The sequence below is a fragment of the Etheostoma spectabile genome, chromosome 14, assembly GCF_008692095.1.
Source record: "Etheostoma spectabile isolate EspeVRDwgs_2016 chromosome 14, UIUC_Espe_1.0, whole genome shotgun sequence".
In the NCBI taxonomy this organism is placed as follows: Eukaryota; Metazoa; Chordata; class Actinopteri; order Perciformes; family Percidae; genus Etheostoma; species Etheostoma spectabile.
Window position 1 is genome coordinate 21,815,670 of NC_045746.1, and position 15,610 is coordinate 21,831,279.

The window sequence follows — 15,610 nt, forward strand, 5'->3', positions numbered from 1 at the left end:
ATGAATTATCTGTATCCGGATCCGTACTCGGACTGGCCGGGGCCTAACCCGGAAGTGATCAGATTTAACCCGGAAGTGGGTCGGGTTGTCTTGAAATGGGCGGGGCTTTAAACTCTTATGGTATTTTAAGCATGCAATTGATATGATTGATCAAAAATTTTTATATTTATTGCTGATTTGAAACTATTCCGTGCAGCATCAGCATTGAGCTTCAGACATGGTGTGTCATGGTAACACACAAACTATATGGCCTACAGTTTTGCAACAATAAATAACAACAATGTGGTTGCAATTATTAAGTAAATGTAATGAACAGAGATTTTCATACTCAATAATATTTTCTTTTTTTAACTCTTAATCATTTTGGGTGGGGGGTTCTTTTATTTTCCCACCAGGTATGTGTGAGTGTGTGTGTCTGTGAGTGGTAAGAGAACAGAGAGAAGAGAGAGAAACAAAAGAGAGAGAGGGGGCGGGGGGTTGGAATGTGTTTGTGTGTGTATCTTAATTTGTAATATTTTATTTATACCGCAACTGCCTTTTATTTTTTTTTTATAAACACAGCAAGAAAGTTTCAGACACTCAAAAAAATGGTTAGAGCCGGCAGGCAGTTAAAAAAAAAAAAAAAAAAACTCCGACGCAAGATGCATGTCACAGAATAGTGTAGGGAGGGGCGCTGGGACTAGTCCTATCAGAATAGTGTACGGAGAGGCGCTGGGACTAGCACTGTGACTAGCCTATCACAGAACGGAGACACAGTCAGTGGAGACTTATTCAATCCGAGCACGGATATTGACTCATATTACTCGTATAATACTTGTACTCGGCAAAAGTGCTTTATCCGTACCAGATACTCGTTTCAGCCGAGTACTCGGATCATCCCTATTAGGCATACCATAAATTGTGATGTTAAATCAAACAAAGTCCCACACCTAAATACAGTATGCTTATGGTTTTCCTTAACATTCATCATCCGCACATTTTTTTCAAATAGCGATGCATGGAAAATAAAATAAAAAATGCCTTCTCTTTGTAACTAGTTTATTTTTGGTTTTTCACAACTGTACAAGTATGTATTTCTTAACACTGAACTGGTTGTTTTATATAGTATTTTTTTGCGGCATTTTGAAGTGCTTAACATGAAAAACTATTTTTTATTTGTATTTTAATTCTATAAATTCTCATGTACAACGTGCAGTGATCTTTCCTATCCGCTGAGCGGAAATACTACGTCACTTTTGGTATATTCTGCTGATTTAAAAAGAAAAAACATTATTGCGGTGCATAACTTACTGGAATAAACTGAGCAACACGTTGTTGCTGGTGACAAAACTTCAGATTGAACTACTGACATGTCAGTTTCTGTCATTAAGGCCCGCTGAAATGAATGCCTGCAGTGCATTGTGGTATATCGTAGTGTTCGGTCTCACAGCAACTTAATATTTCACCGGTATAAGAAATGAATACCATGAAAAATCATAAATAATGTAGATTCAGCGTTATAGTTTTAAAATGATCATAGACAAATAATCCAGCTTTTCTGGCAATAAGAGCGAATAATAAACATTAATAAAATAAACCAAACCTAAGACTGTTGAATAAATGCTGATTAAATCATGGTTATAGGGCTAAAAAAACACTAATTGCAAAGCTGTATACAGCTCTCTGCTGCAGCCCAACTTGCAGAGAGAATGGTGCTCTCAAAAATGCTTCCCATTGAAACCCCTTAGTTTAAAACGTGCTGACCATCACAAATGAAAACGAGATCAATGCGTCTGAATCAATATATTAAATTCCTGAAATTCACGAACTGTTGTGAGACTGGGTTTTTATTTTTTTTACATTCTGTCATGCACGACCCTGTAGTCTTTGAAACTTGATTCTTGATTTGTTGTCTGTTGTGGCAACGGCATTCCTTACAGAGGGGGGCTAGGGGTTTCAAAGCTCTTCTTGTTTGTGCCTGAACAAACAGAAGAGCAGGTTAGGGGTGGGGGTTTGGCTGTGGCGGACTTTGGAGGCGGGCTTTAGGCCCACCCAATCAAAAGTCAGAAACGTACTAGCATTTTCTGTGCCATTTTTGTCAATTGGCTGAACACATTTTCTTAACTTTGAATGGGTAGACAGGATGCAAAGCGTGGCTGGCCCCGCCCACCACTGAACCTGGCTGAGGCAGTGTTTGTGTCCACCTTGTTGTGTCTCTTGTTTGGGCCATGGTTGGTCTACGATTTGCCAAAAAGAGACATCTTGCCCCTATACTCTTTGGAAAGGTGAGGAAACATTTATTCAGTAATAATAATCTTGTTTGAATATGAATTTATGTCGGATGTCTATGTGTTCAGACCAGGAAGTGTATACTGCTGACGTACTGTGTACTATAGGCTTACATTTACCCAGTGGTGGAAGAAGTATTCAGACTTTACTTAAGTAAAAGTAGGCCCACTAACCACGTGAAAAAGCACTCTGTTACAAGTAGAAGTCCTGCATTGAAAAGTTGCTTAACTATAAACTTTTAATATAGTCGGAATATACTTAAAGTATTAAAAGTAAATACTCAAGGCAGAAAAATCCTCACATTTTAGAAACTGGAAACGATCCAAACTGTTCTGTCAACCAACTTAGTCTTTAATGGTCTAATCATTACAGATCCTTGTAGGCAGTTATTTTTTGGCTAGTTTAATTTATAATAAAACATATTGTATATACATTTTTTTGTGTACAAAAATATGAACTTGTAAAGTAACTAGTAACTAAAGCTGTCAGATGAATGTAGTGGAGTAAAAAGTACTGTGGGGGAGGTGGAGGTGATGCACTGCAGTTTCAGGTCACAGGACTGTCTCTTTGTCTTTCAATTCGGCGGTAGAACTCGTTCAGGTCTGGCAGAAACCTCCCGGAGTTGGCAAACAAAGAGTCTGGGAACACACTGAAGGAATGACGACTGCCGACGGCAGCTGATTGGATGAATGTGTCACGTGAGTCTGGTTCATCCAGAAGTTCAATGCTTGACTGTCACAGCGTCTTGTTCAGAATAGAATCTCATATTTTACTAAAATAGTTCACTGAAACGTGTTTCTGAAAATATTTTAACCCTCCTGTTGTCCTCGGGTCAAATTTGACCCCTTTAAAAAATGTCTTTATCTGAAATATGGGTTTCTTTTTAACCAAATAAACACAAAAAATGGACTGGATCCCATACAACCCTTTTTACAAATACAATTGATTATGATATATGAAATAATTCATAATTTTTGCTTTTTTCACTCAAAGTTTTCAAATATTATGTCTAATTTTATTTAAATTAGGGTTATTGACCATAAATTCCAGAAATAAGTGTTAAGCTAGTGGTAGTAAGGTGAAGTTAGTGAAAATTAAAAAGAAGTCTGGAAAAAGGACGAAAATATCATATTTTTGTCCATATTCGACCCGGGAAGACAACACAAGGGTTAAGTCAGAAATAGGCCATCTAGTTGCTGAAGTTTAAAAGATTTTCGTCAGATTTTGAGAGACTCTAGTCATGCTCATCTTGCTCGTCTGGACTGCTAGCGGTGCCCGCCTTCCAGCCCAGCATGTCAGGTCAGCCAAAATGAAGGCCGACGGACGACAGCGCGGAACACACAGACTCGAGTCACCGACCTCGCCAGACTGTCCGATGGACGATTATTGGGTTGATGTGTCTGCCTGAGCCCTTTCCAGACAGAAGCAGAGTCGTTGGCTGAGAACTGGTGTTGGAGCTTCTCAGAATATCATATCGTCATTTAGCCTCTTCCACCGCCTTGCTAGTCCCTCCAGGATTTCACAGCCTTTTTTTTTAAATAGTTGGTTCCTCAAATGTCTGATTTCTTTTGAATAAAAGTGGCAATGTCTTTTGAATGTTTGTTGCAATGAATTTGTGGGAAACAGTGAAAGTTGCACAAAAAAATGCATTTTTTTTATATAGTTCTTTCAAAAATAATTCCTCCAGTTTGTTGGGCAGTGAACGCACGTTAGAGAGAAGGGTAACGGTGTATGTAATCCTTGCTGGCAAAGACGCACAAGCACACCGGCCCGTTTCCCTGTTTCATTGCGTGAACAAAGGTGAGCGCACCTTTGACCAGAATGTCCAAACTTTCCAGTGTAGGGAAAACAAAAGTAGGAAATAAGTCCCCTGGTGGTGTTCCCCTGATGTTCACGAGCTCGTTACGAGTGAAAGAGCCCCTGGTACCATTGCAAAAAAACAGAGTTAAAACACAAAAATCAATGCGCACCAGCACACTGAGGCGACTGTCCGCAGTGCCATGGTTTGGAGTAATTCCCCCCTAGGGTCCCAGAAGCTTTTTCCCCTTGATCTAACATTGGTTGAGTTAGAGCTTTTAGCTGAATGACTTTTGCAGGCGCTAATGGAACCAGAGGTCTATCTCGTAAATTTTTGATGGTTTAACTCTTATTTGTTCCAAATCCTGATGTAGTTTTCAAAGTGATCACATCATTTTCTCTTGCTGTTCCACAGATGATGGCGCCTGCTTCCAAGAAGACCATGTGCCTGGCATCTACAGCTGCTCTCGCCCTGGTCTGCTCCTGTTGTGCATTCCTCCTGTATTTTGAGCCTGCGTCTCCTGTTTGCCCATCTACATTAGCCGATGTGAAATTATGAAGATGTGATTCCAGTGAAAGCCCATAGTCTGCTGTGGTTCTGGCCTCTTGGTGTGAAGTTTGATTTCAAAGCTTGCTTTACCCCTTCAAGATTGATATTGTGTTCTGACGGATAACAGAGCCTGTACAACCAGCAAAGGGAGTCATTTTCTACCATAAAAACATAGCCGGTGATCTGAAAAACATGCCGCAGGAGCCACGTCCAGCTTTTCAGAAGTGGATATGGTACCATGTGGAATCCCCAACAAACACGGGTAGGACACCAGGTCTGGAAAACCTGTTCAACTTAACATTGAGCTACAGAAGAGATGCTGACATTACAGCAAGGAACGAGCTTACAATCAGGAGGACAGAAATGAAAAAGGACTTTGTTCTGCCCAAGAAAGACAAAGTAGTGTGCTGGATTGTCAGTAACAACAACCCTGCCACGGGAACAGCTGTGAGAGAAAACTATTACAAGGAACTGTCCAAACACATAAAGATTGACCTGTTTGGTACAGCTTATACAGGGAAACCTTTGAGTTATGAGGAGTATTACTCAACCATTGGCAGCTGTAAGTTTTACCTCTCATTTGAGAACTCGCTCCACAGAGACTACATCACAGAGAAGGTCAACGGGCCCCTCGTGGCGGGGACAGTGCCTGTAGTGATGGGTCCGCCAAGAGAAAACTACGAGGAGTTCCTTCCAGCCGATGCCTTCATTCACGTAAATGATTTCCCCGACGCAAAGTCTCTGGCTAACTTTCTGCTGTTAATGACGGACGCAGCGTACTCGCGTTACTTTGAGTGGAGGAAGTTCTACGAGGCCACTCCTCATCTCTTGTCAATCCACAATGAATTCATTCAGCCCATCTGTCTCGCCTGCCACCACATGTCAAGAGACATCTATTACAATGTAGATCATGACCTGTACAAGTGGTACTCGACATAAGAAATGTCAATGAGAAGGACCCCCCTTTCAATAGTGGCTCACACATGCACATTAATGCACATATTTAAACACAAGCTACTTGAATATTCTGCCATTATTTGTTAAACACTGTATTCTGTTTAAGTGGTTGTTGTGGTAAACTGGCTGACGTAAGCTGGGAAGTGGTTTGTACATTTTGTGAATTCATTTTCTCTTCATCGCCAGCAGATGGTTAGCATAGCTTAGCATAAAGACTGGGAATAGGGAAGACAGTGGGGGAAAAAAAATATGGCCTGGATTAACCTTTTTAAGGTTTTGCATATAACTGACCCCCATGTGTTTCATATCAAAATGTTCAGAACAAACTCTGCTGCTCGTACAGTGACAGCCACATTTTTGTCTAGAGCAATGTGTAAAGAGATAATTTAGCTCTAAAGCTATAGATGTAGCAGATGTAATAAAATGTCAAAATGTATTAACATTTCACTTCATTATGTTGGTTCTTGGCGCTGGTTCTAGCAAGAAATGCAAATTGCTCAGAATAAGGCCGCGCAGTGTTTACTTAGGTGCCCACTCAGATCAAGTGTTGACGTAATGCATGGCTGCCTATCCTGGTTAAGTGTAACAAATAGATTAACTGCCTCATTACTTAACTTTATGGAAAATATTCTAGTAACTAAACAGCCAAGGGTGTTGTATCAGCGTCTTGGTATTAGTTCTGATAAACATGACTATAGCACTAGACATGCTATGGAGGGCAGATTCACATTTCTGTTCAACCATTGTTTGTTCGCCAAGCCCTGACTGCTTAATGGCAGATGTGTGTGTTTGTGTTTGTGAATACAATGACGCATGTTGAACCAAAGAAAGGTAATACTAATCCATAGAACAAGACTTGCATGATTTATGTTAAAATGCATTAAAGAAACATGGCCATTTCATTAAATATGAACTCAGACAGTAGGTATTGCACCATATAATTACATTTTTTTTTAAAGTGCATCCTCATGTAACAGCACCTGCTGTTGGTATTGATAAAAGTGACATGGAAAGTCAAAACATATTCTGTCTTTTACGTTTACACTTACAATTGATTGATTAACAGTTAAAAGTGAATTCATAAAATAGTTTGTAGCAACACCTCACTGTGGTATGATACAGCTGATTGGATCTAATAATTACACATGTTTGGCAAGGGTAAAATTAAGATTTTTGCCAGTACAAATCAAAAATTTGTAGGTGCCGATGTTAAGAGTGAAAAAAGTAGTTAAAAGCTTTTAGCACTCAAACAAATAAACATATATTTGCTATACTTAAATAATAGGAATAATGTATACACATATTCATTCTTATCATGTACTGTATATTGACTAATTTATATACTGTAGGGCTATTTAGGTGTTCAAGATGTATTTCACAGGCATAATTACTCAGTTATGAAGGCCTGTTTATTCATTCACTGAATAGTGAATCAAACAGCATTCCATAGAGAGGCAGAGCCGGGTGTGTTTCAAAGCCCTGCCGGTTTGTGGCTCAACAAACGCGAAGAGCTACAGTTGGTCTACGGATCATTCAGAAAGAGACATCCTACCCCTATACTCCGTGGAGAGGTGAGGAAACAATTCTTTATTCAGTGATAACAATATGTTTGAATAGAAATGTATGTAGAATGTTTATGTGTTCAGAACAGGAACTGTATGCTACTGACTTACTGTTAGGGTGACCATATTTTGATTTCTAAAAAAAAAAGGACACTCGGCTGGCCTCAAGACACAAATTCAGGCAGGCTTCTCAGAGGTTAATGAACATTATGCCTCAATGGTGCAAAAATAACTTATGTAATAAAATCTGTAACAACCTGTAACAACATAATACCTCTCTTTTCAAATAAATAAATATGAAATAATGTTCTAAATATTATCTATTCTGTGTCAGTTTCAAAATCCAGCTTCAACTAAATATCTCTTAAAACCTTTTCAGTGTAATAAGGTAAGGTTTTTCAGTGTCCATGTGAGCTTTGAGATGTCCAGCACCTTTATTAGACACTGAAACATAAGTGCCTAGCTTTGCACACGGTGCATTCTGCCTCCCACTTGTCCCGACAGGGACGATACGTGGAAATATGTTTTGCAGTTCAACTGTGAAGCTGCACTTACGCTTTGGCTCTGCTGTCTGATCTGCTCCCTGTATGTGCTCCCTGTCTGATCTGCTCCGCTATCTTATCTGCTCCCTGTCTAATCTTCTCCCTGTATGTGCTCCCTGTCTGATCTGCTCCCTGTATGTGCTCCCTGTCTGATTCTGCTTCACTCCCGCTATCTTATCTGCTCCCTGTCTATCTTCTCCCGTATGTGCTCCCTGTCTGATCTTCTCCCTGTATGTGCTCCCTGTCGGATCTTCCCCCTGTCTGATCTGCGCTCCTGTATGTGCTCCTGTCTGATCTTCTCCCTGCTCGTGTCTGCTCCTGTTGTGCTCCCGTGTCTGATCTGCTCCCTGTTATGTGCTCCCCTGTCTGATCGGCTCCCTGTCTGATCTGCTCCTGTATGTGCTCGCAGTCTGTCTGCTCCCTTGTATCTGCTCCCTGTATGTGCTCTGCTGTCTGATCTGCTCCCTGTATCTGCTCCCTGTATGTGCTCCCTGTCTGATCTGCTCCCTGTATGTGAGCGTCGCAGAGCCACCCACAAGGCAGCCTCTCAGGAATTACGCCACACAACAAAGTACTGTAGTATTCTTTGCAAAGTGTCAGTCGATTTAATTACGTACCCTTAATGGTCCCATGAAAAACAGTAAAAAACTGACATTTTCATGAATTAAAAAAAAAAAAAACTGACTCCCCTGACAGTACGTATAAAGTGGACAAGTCCGAGCAAAAGAGGACGTTTGGTTTACCCAGTGGTGGAAGAAGTTTTCAGATTCTTTACTTAAGTAAAAGTAGGCCTTCTAACCATATTCTAAAAAATACTCTGTTTCAAGTAGAATTCCTGCACTGAAAATGTTACTTAACTAAAAACTTAAGAATAGTCAGGAAAATGTACTCCACCAAATGCATAACTAAATATTCACATGCGATTTAAAGAGCACTTTGAGTTGCATGGTTTCAGCACGATTTCATTTTTGTCTCAAATCACAGGCATCTCTCTTTGATCCGCTAGCTTCCTGCCCCCTGAATACACTGTGGAAAAGCCTGTTCTCGGGAGACAACACAGGTGTTGTAAACGTCAAACAAACACTAGGGACACAGGATAGGCAACAAAATACAACAAAACACATTCCAGCCAATCATTCTCAGATTCAACTCACGCTACTCAATGAACTCTGCTTACCACCCCCCTTCCTGGCTGGACTAGCTATTGTCTTAGATTTGTTTAATTAGAAGGGTTTTTCCCTGATTTAAAAGGCTGCATTACACTACAGTAAAGTGATTTCATTTCCTGAACTTCTCAAGTTGGTCTATTATTTTGCTCCACATTTAAGAGTAGGCTTAAGACTTTACTCTTTGATAAAGTTTATAGTTAGGGCTGGCTAAGGAGAGTCCTGAACCATCCCTTAGTTACGCTGCTATACGCCTAGACTGCTGGGGGACTTCCCATGATGCACTGAGCACCTCTCTCTTCCTTCTTCTCTCCATCTGTATGCAACCTCATCACATTAATGCATGTTACAAACTCAACTTCTTCCCCTTCCTCGTAGTCTTGTGCTCTCTCGCCCCTCTCCTCTCTCCTCCTCCTCCTCTTCCTGCAGGTGTTTCTGGCTCTGGATCTGTGGAGTCTGGATCTGTGGTTGGAGTCACCTGCTGCCTCTATATTCCTTCTCAACACCTTCTGCTACAATTCTCCATGTCTCTCTCATTCTCTCGCTCTGTCTGTCTGTCTGTCTGTCTGTTGTTCTCTCTCTTTCTCTGTCTCTCACCCCCGACCGGTCTAGGCAGATGACCGCCCAGACTGAGTCATGGTTCTGCTCAAGGTTTCTGCCTCTTAAAGGAAGTTTTTCCTTGCCTCTGTTGCCTAGTGCTTGCTCTTGGTGAGAACTGTTGGGTTTTTGTAATAACATCACAGAGTACGGTCTAGACCTGCTCTTTTATGTAAAGCGCTGTGAGATACCTGTTGTTGTGATTTAACGCTATATAAATCAAATTGAATTGAATCAAAGTAAAAAGTGAACTGATATCTATGGTAGGTGGTAAAGTCGTTGTTCTCAACACTTTAAGCTATAGCTCCTTCCCAGCGTTAGCGACGCATGGAACAGCATTTGAAGGGGTGATTGGATGCTTCAACTATTCATCAAAGAAACCGATATTTATTACAATTGTAAATCTTTTTGATGGTTTAACTCTTATTTGCTGCAACTCCTGATATAGTTTTCAAAGCGATCACATCATTTTCTCTTGCTGTTCCACAGATGATGGCGCCTGCTTCCAAGAAAACCATGTGCTTGGCAACTACAGCTGCTCTCGGCCTGGTCTGCTCCGTTGTTGCATTCCTCCTGTATTTTGAGCCTGCGTCTCCTGTTTGCCCATCTACATTAGCCGATGTGAAAAATCATGAAGACGTGATTCCAGATGAAAAGCCCTTAGTCCTGCTGTGGTTCTGGCCTCTTGGTGTGAAGTTTGATTTCAAAGCTTGCTTTACCCACTTCAAGATTGATAGCTGTGTTCTGACGGATAACAGAAGCCTGTACAACCACGCAAAGGGAGTCATTTTCTTCCACAGAGACATAGCCGGTGATCTGAAAAACATGCCGCAGGAGCCACGTCCAGCTTTTCAGAAGTGGATTTGGTACCATGTGGAATCCCCAACGAACACGGGTAGGACACCAGGTCTGGAAAACCTGTTCAACTTAACATTGAGCTACAGAAGAGAGGCTGACATTACAGCAAGGAACGAGCTTACAATCAGGAAGACAGAAATGAAAAAGGACTTTGTTCTGCCCAAGAAAGACAAAGTAGTGTGTTGGATTGTCAGTAACAACTTCCAAGTCACAGGGACAGCTACAAGAGAAAACTATTACAAAGAACTGTCCAAACACATTAAGGTCAATCTCTTTGGTACAGCCTTCACAGAGAAACGTTTGAGTTTTGAGGAGTATTACTCAACCATTGGCAGCTGTAAGTTTTACCTCGCATTTGAGAACTCGCTCCACAGAGACTACATCACAGAGAAGGTCAACGGGCCCCTTGTGGCGGGGACGGTGCCTGTTGTTTTGGGTCCGCCGAGAGAAAACTACGAGGAGTTCCTTCCCTCCGACGCCTTCATTCACGTAAATGATTTCCCCGACGCAAAGTCTCTGGCTAACTTTCTGCTGTTTATGACGGACGAAGCGTACATGCGTTACTTTGAGTGGAGGAAGTTTTACGAGGCCACTCCTCACCTCTTGTCAGTCTACAATGAATTCATTCAGCCCATCTGTCTCGCCTGTGACCACATGTCAAGAGACGTCTATTACAATGTAGTTCATGACCTGTACAAGTGGTACACCACATGAGAAACGTCAATGAGAAGGCCCCCCCTTTCAATAGTGGCTCACATTAATGCACAGATTTCAACACAAGCTACTTAAATATTCTGCCATTATTTGACACATGTTAAACACTGTATTCTGTTTAAATACAAGACATCATGATTCATGTTAAAATGCATTAAATAAACTTATGCAACAATGTATCTGTATAGTACCAGAGTAGCTCTTTCACTGTTTCTAGTGTTTACGCCAAGCTAAGTGGCTTGAGACTGGTATCAATGTTCTCATCTCAGTCTGGCTAATAATTCAAACAATATTCCTTTCTGTCTTTATCTTACTGTTGAGTTTTATGAACAGGTCATTCTGGCAACAAACAACAGGAATTGTTGTTTGCATGAATTGTTTTTTAAAATGTAAAACTCATAGAAAAACCTGTTTTTAGGTGTACTCTAGTAAAAAAATAAGTAGAAAAGCTTGAGGGCTGTGGGTAAAGAATGACATGATTGGTCATGTCTACTGTGCCAGGACACACCTCAGTGTGGGTTAAGGTTGGCTTTGGAGCTGAAGAAGATGCAATTTATCTGGCTCATGATTCTTTTGGGCAGCTGATGCAGATGGGAGTGTTGCTGCCAGAGTCCTTACAAACACCAGGAAATCAGACTTTATTACAAGGGTCCATATAGAAGTAGTTAACAGAGGGAATAATCAAAGCTGGCCAGCTGTTCCATAATCTGACCTTGCTTGGTACTGAGTCCCAATATTGTGTGGCTCTAACAGAGAAGACTGATCTGCCAAACTTAGTAGACCTGTGCTGTACTGCAGAGTCACCTCTGTGCCGTCCTAGTTCTCTTATTGTCTGAACGCAGTGATTAAACTCATTCCTGTCAGGTCCGTTAAGCCAAGAACAACGCAGACTATGAAAATGCTTTAAGAAATTTTATTGAATATATTAGATGTATTCCCCCATATGAACAGAGCAGCAATGATGACAGAAGTGTATGTCACGTTATACTTGACAAGGTGGACCTGGGGAGGAGGTGGGTTGCACAAATGCGAGCAGCAAGTAGTTCGGATCAAACTTAAACAGTAGGCCGCTAGTGCAACTTAGAGCAGGGAGCAGTTAGGAGCATAATAATGACTATGTAGAAACAGGCTGTAACCTGTCACCACAGTGGAGCCTGGAGAAGGGAGCAGCCTGGCTCCACTGTGGTTACAGCCTGTTTCTACATAGTCATTACTAAGGACATAACAATGGCAAATTTTTTGGGAAAAAATATATTTTGGAATAATGGATTGTATGAGTTCAACAATCCACTAGTGCGGACTTCACCAGAAAAAGGAAATAAACAAAGCTATGGATCAACACAACTTTCATGCCTGTCACATGTAGGGATGAGCGAGTACAGCCTTATCTATATCTGTATCTTTTTACCACATGAATTATCTGGATCCGTATCCGTACTCGGACTGGGCGGGGCCTAACCCGGAAGTGGGGCTTTAAACGGTATGTTATTTTAAGCATGCAATTGATATGGGTTGATCAGAAATTGTTATATTTATTGCTGATTTGAAAACTATTTACATGACAGCATCGAGCTTCAGATCAATGGTGTTGTCATGGTAACAAACAAACTATATACAGAACGTTTTGCAACAATGAATACAACACATGCTGTTGCAATTATGAAGTAAAATGTAATGAACAAGAGTTCCTACTCAGTATAACTTTCTTTTTTTAACTTTTTATTTTTTATGATCAGTGTGATTTTTTTTGTTTTTGGTCTTTTTTTTATTTCCACACCAGGTTGTGTGTGTGTGTGTGTGTGTGTGTGTGTGTGTGTTGGTGTGTGAGTAAGAGAGAGACCCAGAGAGAGAGAGAGGAAGAAAAAGAAGGGGCGGGGGCGGGGGGGGCAGTGACAGTAAAAAAAAAAAAATCTCCGATGGCAGAGACACATCGGGAGTTGCATTTAAACCAAGCAGCATGTCTGAAACCCACGTTCACCAGAAATCTACTGGTTACTAGTAAGGACTACAAACCCACGTTCACCAGAAATCTACTGGTTACTATGTAAGGACTACAACCCACCCCGTTCACCAGAAATCTACTGGTTACTATGTAGACTACAAACCCCACGTTCACCAGAAATCTACTGGTTACTATGTAAGGACTACAAACCCCACATTCACCAGAAATCTACTGGTTACTATGTAAGGACTACAAACCGAAGTTAAAAACAAACTGAAGCTGAAGAACCCTAAACGTTAACGGAACAGATCCGCGACCCGATGTTGACTGATGGAGGGGGGAGAGAGAGAGCGGAGAGAGAGGAGAGAGGAGAAGAGAGAGAGAGAGAGAGAGAGAGGAGAGAGAGAGAGGAGAGCGCGGCCGAGGGAGCGCATTTCTTCATGTTCTGTGTGTGTGTATTGATCCGGGCGGGTTTGTAGGGGGGGGTGGGGGGGGGCGCTGTGATTATCACAGAACGCTGCGCTGGCCAGTTGAGGAGTTGTATTCATCGAGCAGGATATTGACTCATATTACTCGTTATAATCCTTGTACGCGTCCGGAAGTGCTTTATCCGTACCGGATACTCGTTTCAGCCGGGTACTCGGATCATCCCTAGTCACATGTCAAATTCAGTTATTGCCACTCTTCATTCTAACCCCAACCGGCCCGTCAGACACCGCCTACCAAGAGCCTGGGTCTGTCCCAGGTTTCTGCCTAAAGAAGTTTTTCCTCACCACTGTCGCACTGTTGCTTGCTCTGGAGGAAACTACTAGAACTGTTGGGTCCTTGTAAATTCTGGAGTGTGGTCTAGACCTACTCTACCTGTAAAGTGTCTCGAGATAACTCTTGTTATGAATTGATACTATAAATAAAATTGAAATTGAAATGTACAGCAGTCAGATTTACTGTGTTCCCTTATAAGGAATCACTGCACACAGGTAGGAACTTGTAATGACATTTTAAACATGTTTAGAGGCTAAGAACACATTTAAAACTTGCCCTGTTCAAGCCTGTTGGGTGCCAACTCTATCAGGGGGATAACTCGGTGTAGGCAGCACCCATTGGTTTGGATTTTCCTGCTACTGACAGCACTCCAAATTTCCAAACAACAGAGCTACGTGTTAAAATTAACTAGTAATTTGGCAGCGAGAGGAGTTGACCAGCTGATGCAACCGTGTTGTTGGCCAATAGCGTTTAGCAGCGTCTTGACTACTTGGCCTACCCAAACTGACTCAATTTAATGGAGAACCAGCTTGTGATACAGTATATGATTTGCTGCATCTAAGGGAAGCTGGTTTCTAATACGTCTAAAGTACACAATGGGTCACATGTTTCTTAACAGCTTTGAGTCAACTTTTATTTCCAAATATTTAAAATGTGACACCGTCAGTATCCTTTCCCCTTTGATGACTTCCATTTTTTCTATTACAAAACACACAGGCAGTTTTACCGTTAACCTTTGTGTTGTCTTCCCGTCAAAATTGAAAATTTATGCTTTTTATTGATGTTTTTAACTTTTTATGTTTATCCTTTTTACAACACTTTTGATGCTTCTTTTTCAATGTTAGTCCTTTTTTTGATGTTTATGATGACAGAAACACTAACTTAACAAACATTAACTTTAGTTTTACAGGTTTTTTTGGAATGTATGTGAATAAACCTCATGTACAGGAAATTACACCTAATGTTTGAGTTAGAAAAGCAGAAATTAGGAATTATTTAGACTATAAAAACAAAGGAATGTGTGACAAAAGATGAAAGAAGACACAAAAGTAGAGGATGGCAGGCGGGCAGCAGAGGTTCCAAAAAGTTTTATTGTAACAAAAACAGAGTCCAAGCAAAATACCAAAATGAGGGAACAAGAAAAACAAAAAGAAACGGAGCACTGGGGCTGGCCAAACTCACAGGGAAGGTGAATCACTGGGAAGGTAATTTCCAGGGAAGACATCTGAAGGAGATCTGGGCAGGGACACACACAACATGCCAACAGGATCACGGACTTCCACACGAACAAGACAAGGAACTAACGTTGAACAAACAAAGCACACAGACTGAATAAAGAGGGTGACAAGGAAACAAGAGGCAGGTGACAAGAGAGTTGGGAAACAGGTGGAAAACATCAGGTAATCACAGAGGGGGGAAAGCACAAGAAGTAAAATTAAATGCAAAACAAGACAGAGACCAGACTTCAAATAAAACAGAAAACAGAGCACATACCAGACCAAGAAACCACACAAACAAAACGCAAGACCAGACAGGACCGGGGGCCTGTTGCACAAAAGTAGAATAAAGATATCCAGGATAAGTGAAAAAGCGCAGCTTGACTCAGTGTGATCTGCTCATTGCAGCTTAAATCAGTTGCACGTTGCCAAGCCAGGATAAACAGGTGAAGCTGTGTCAAACCAGGTATAGATACAGGTGTGTATTATTTAGCCTTTGCCTTAAAAGTGAGCAGAGGGAATAATGTTTCTCGGGAAATGTACCCTAAGGACTCTAGGCTTAATTTCAAACCCTTATTCACAACGCAAGAACATGTGTTACAACCATATGTACAAATCTCTATAAGCTATATCTAATTCTTTGTACCATTAATGTTCATACAGAACAATCAGAAAGGG

The 15,610-nt window shown here is 41.2% G+C and overlaps 1 protein-coding gene and 1 pseudogene across 1 annotated transcript; both read left to right on the plus strand.

The window, feature by feature from the left end:
* Positions 1 to 2,195: 2,195 nt before the first annotated feature.
* On the plus strand, positions 2,196 to 5,795 carry LOC116701540 (alpha-(1,3)-fucosyltransferase 9-like; annotated as a pseudogene).
* A 1,267-nt stretch (positions 5,796 to 7,062) lies between these two features.
* On the plus strand, positions 7,063 to 11,011 carry LOC116702040 (alpha-(1,3)-fucosyltransferase 9). The gene is made up of 2 exons (XM_032536098.1): positions 7,063 to 7,143; positions 9,929 to 11,011. Exon 2 carries the CDS (start codon positions 9,929 to 9,931, stop codon positions 11,009 to 11,011), a length of 1,083 nt encoding a protein of 360 aa, XP_032391989.1. The 5' UTR covers positions 7,063 to 7,143.
* The last annotated feature ends 4,599 nt before the right edge of the window (positions 11,012 to 15,610 follow it).

Excerpts from the sequence above, each read along its gene's own strand:
- LOC116702040 (XM_032536098.1), top strand. The coding sequence starts at position 9,929 with ATGATGGCGCCTGCTTCCAAGAAAACCATGTGCTTGGCAACTACAGCT.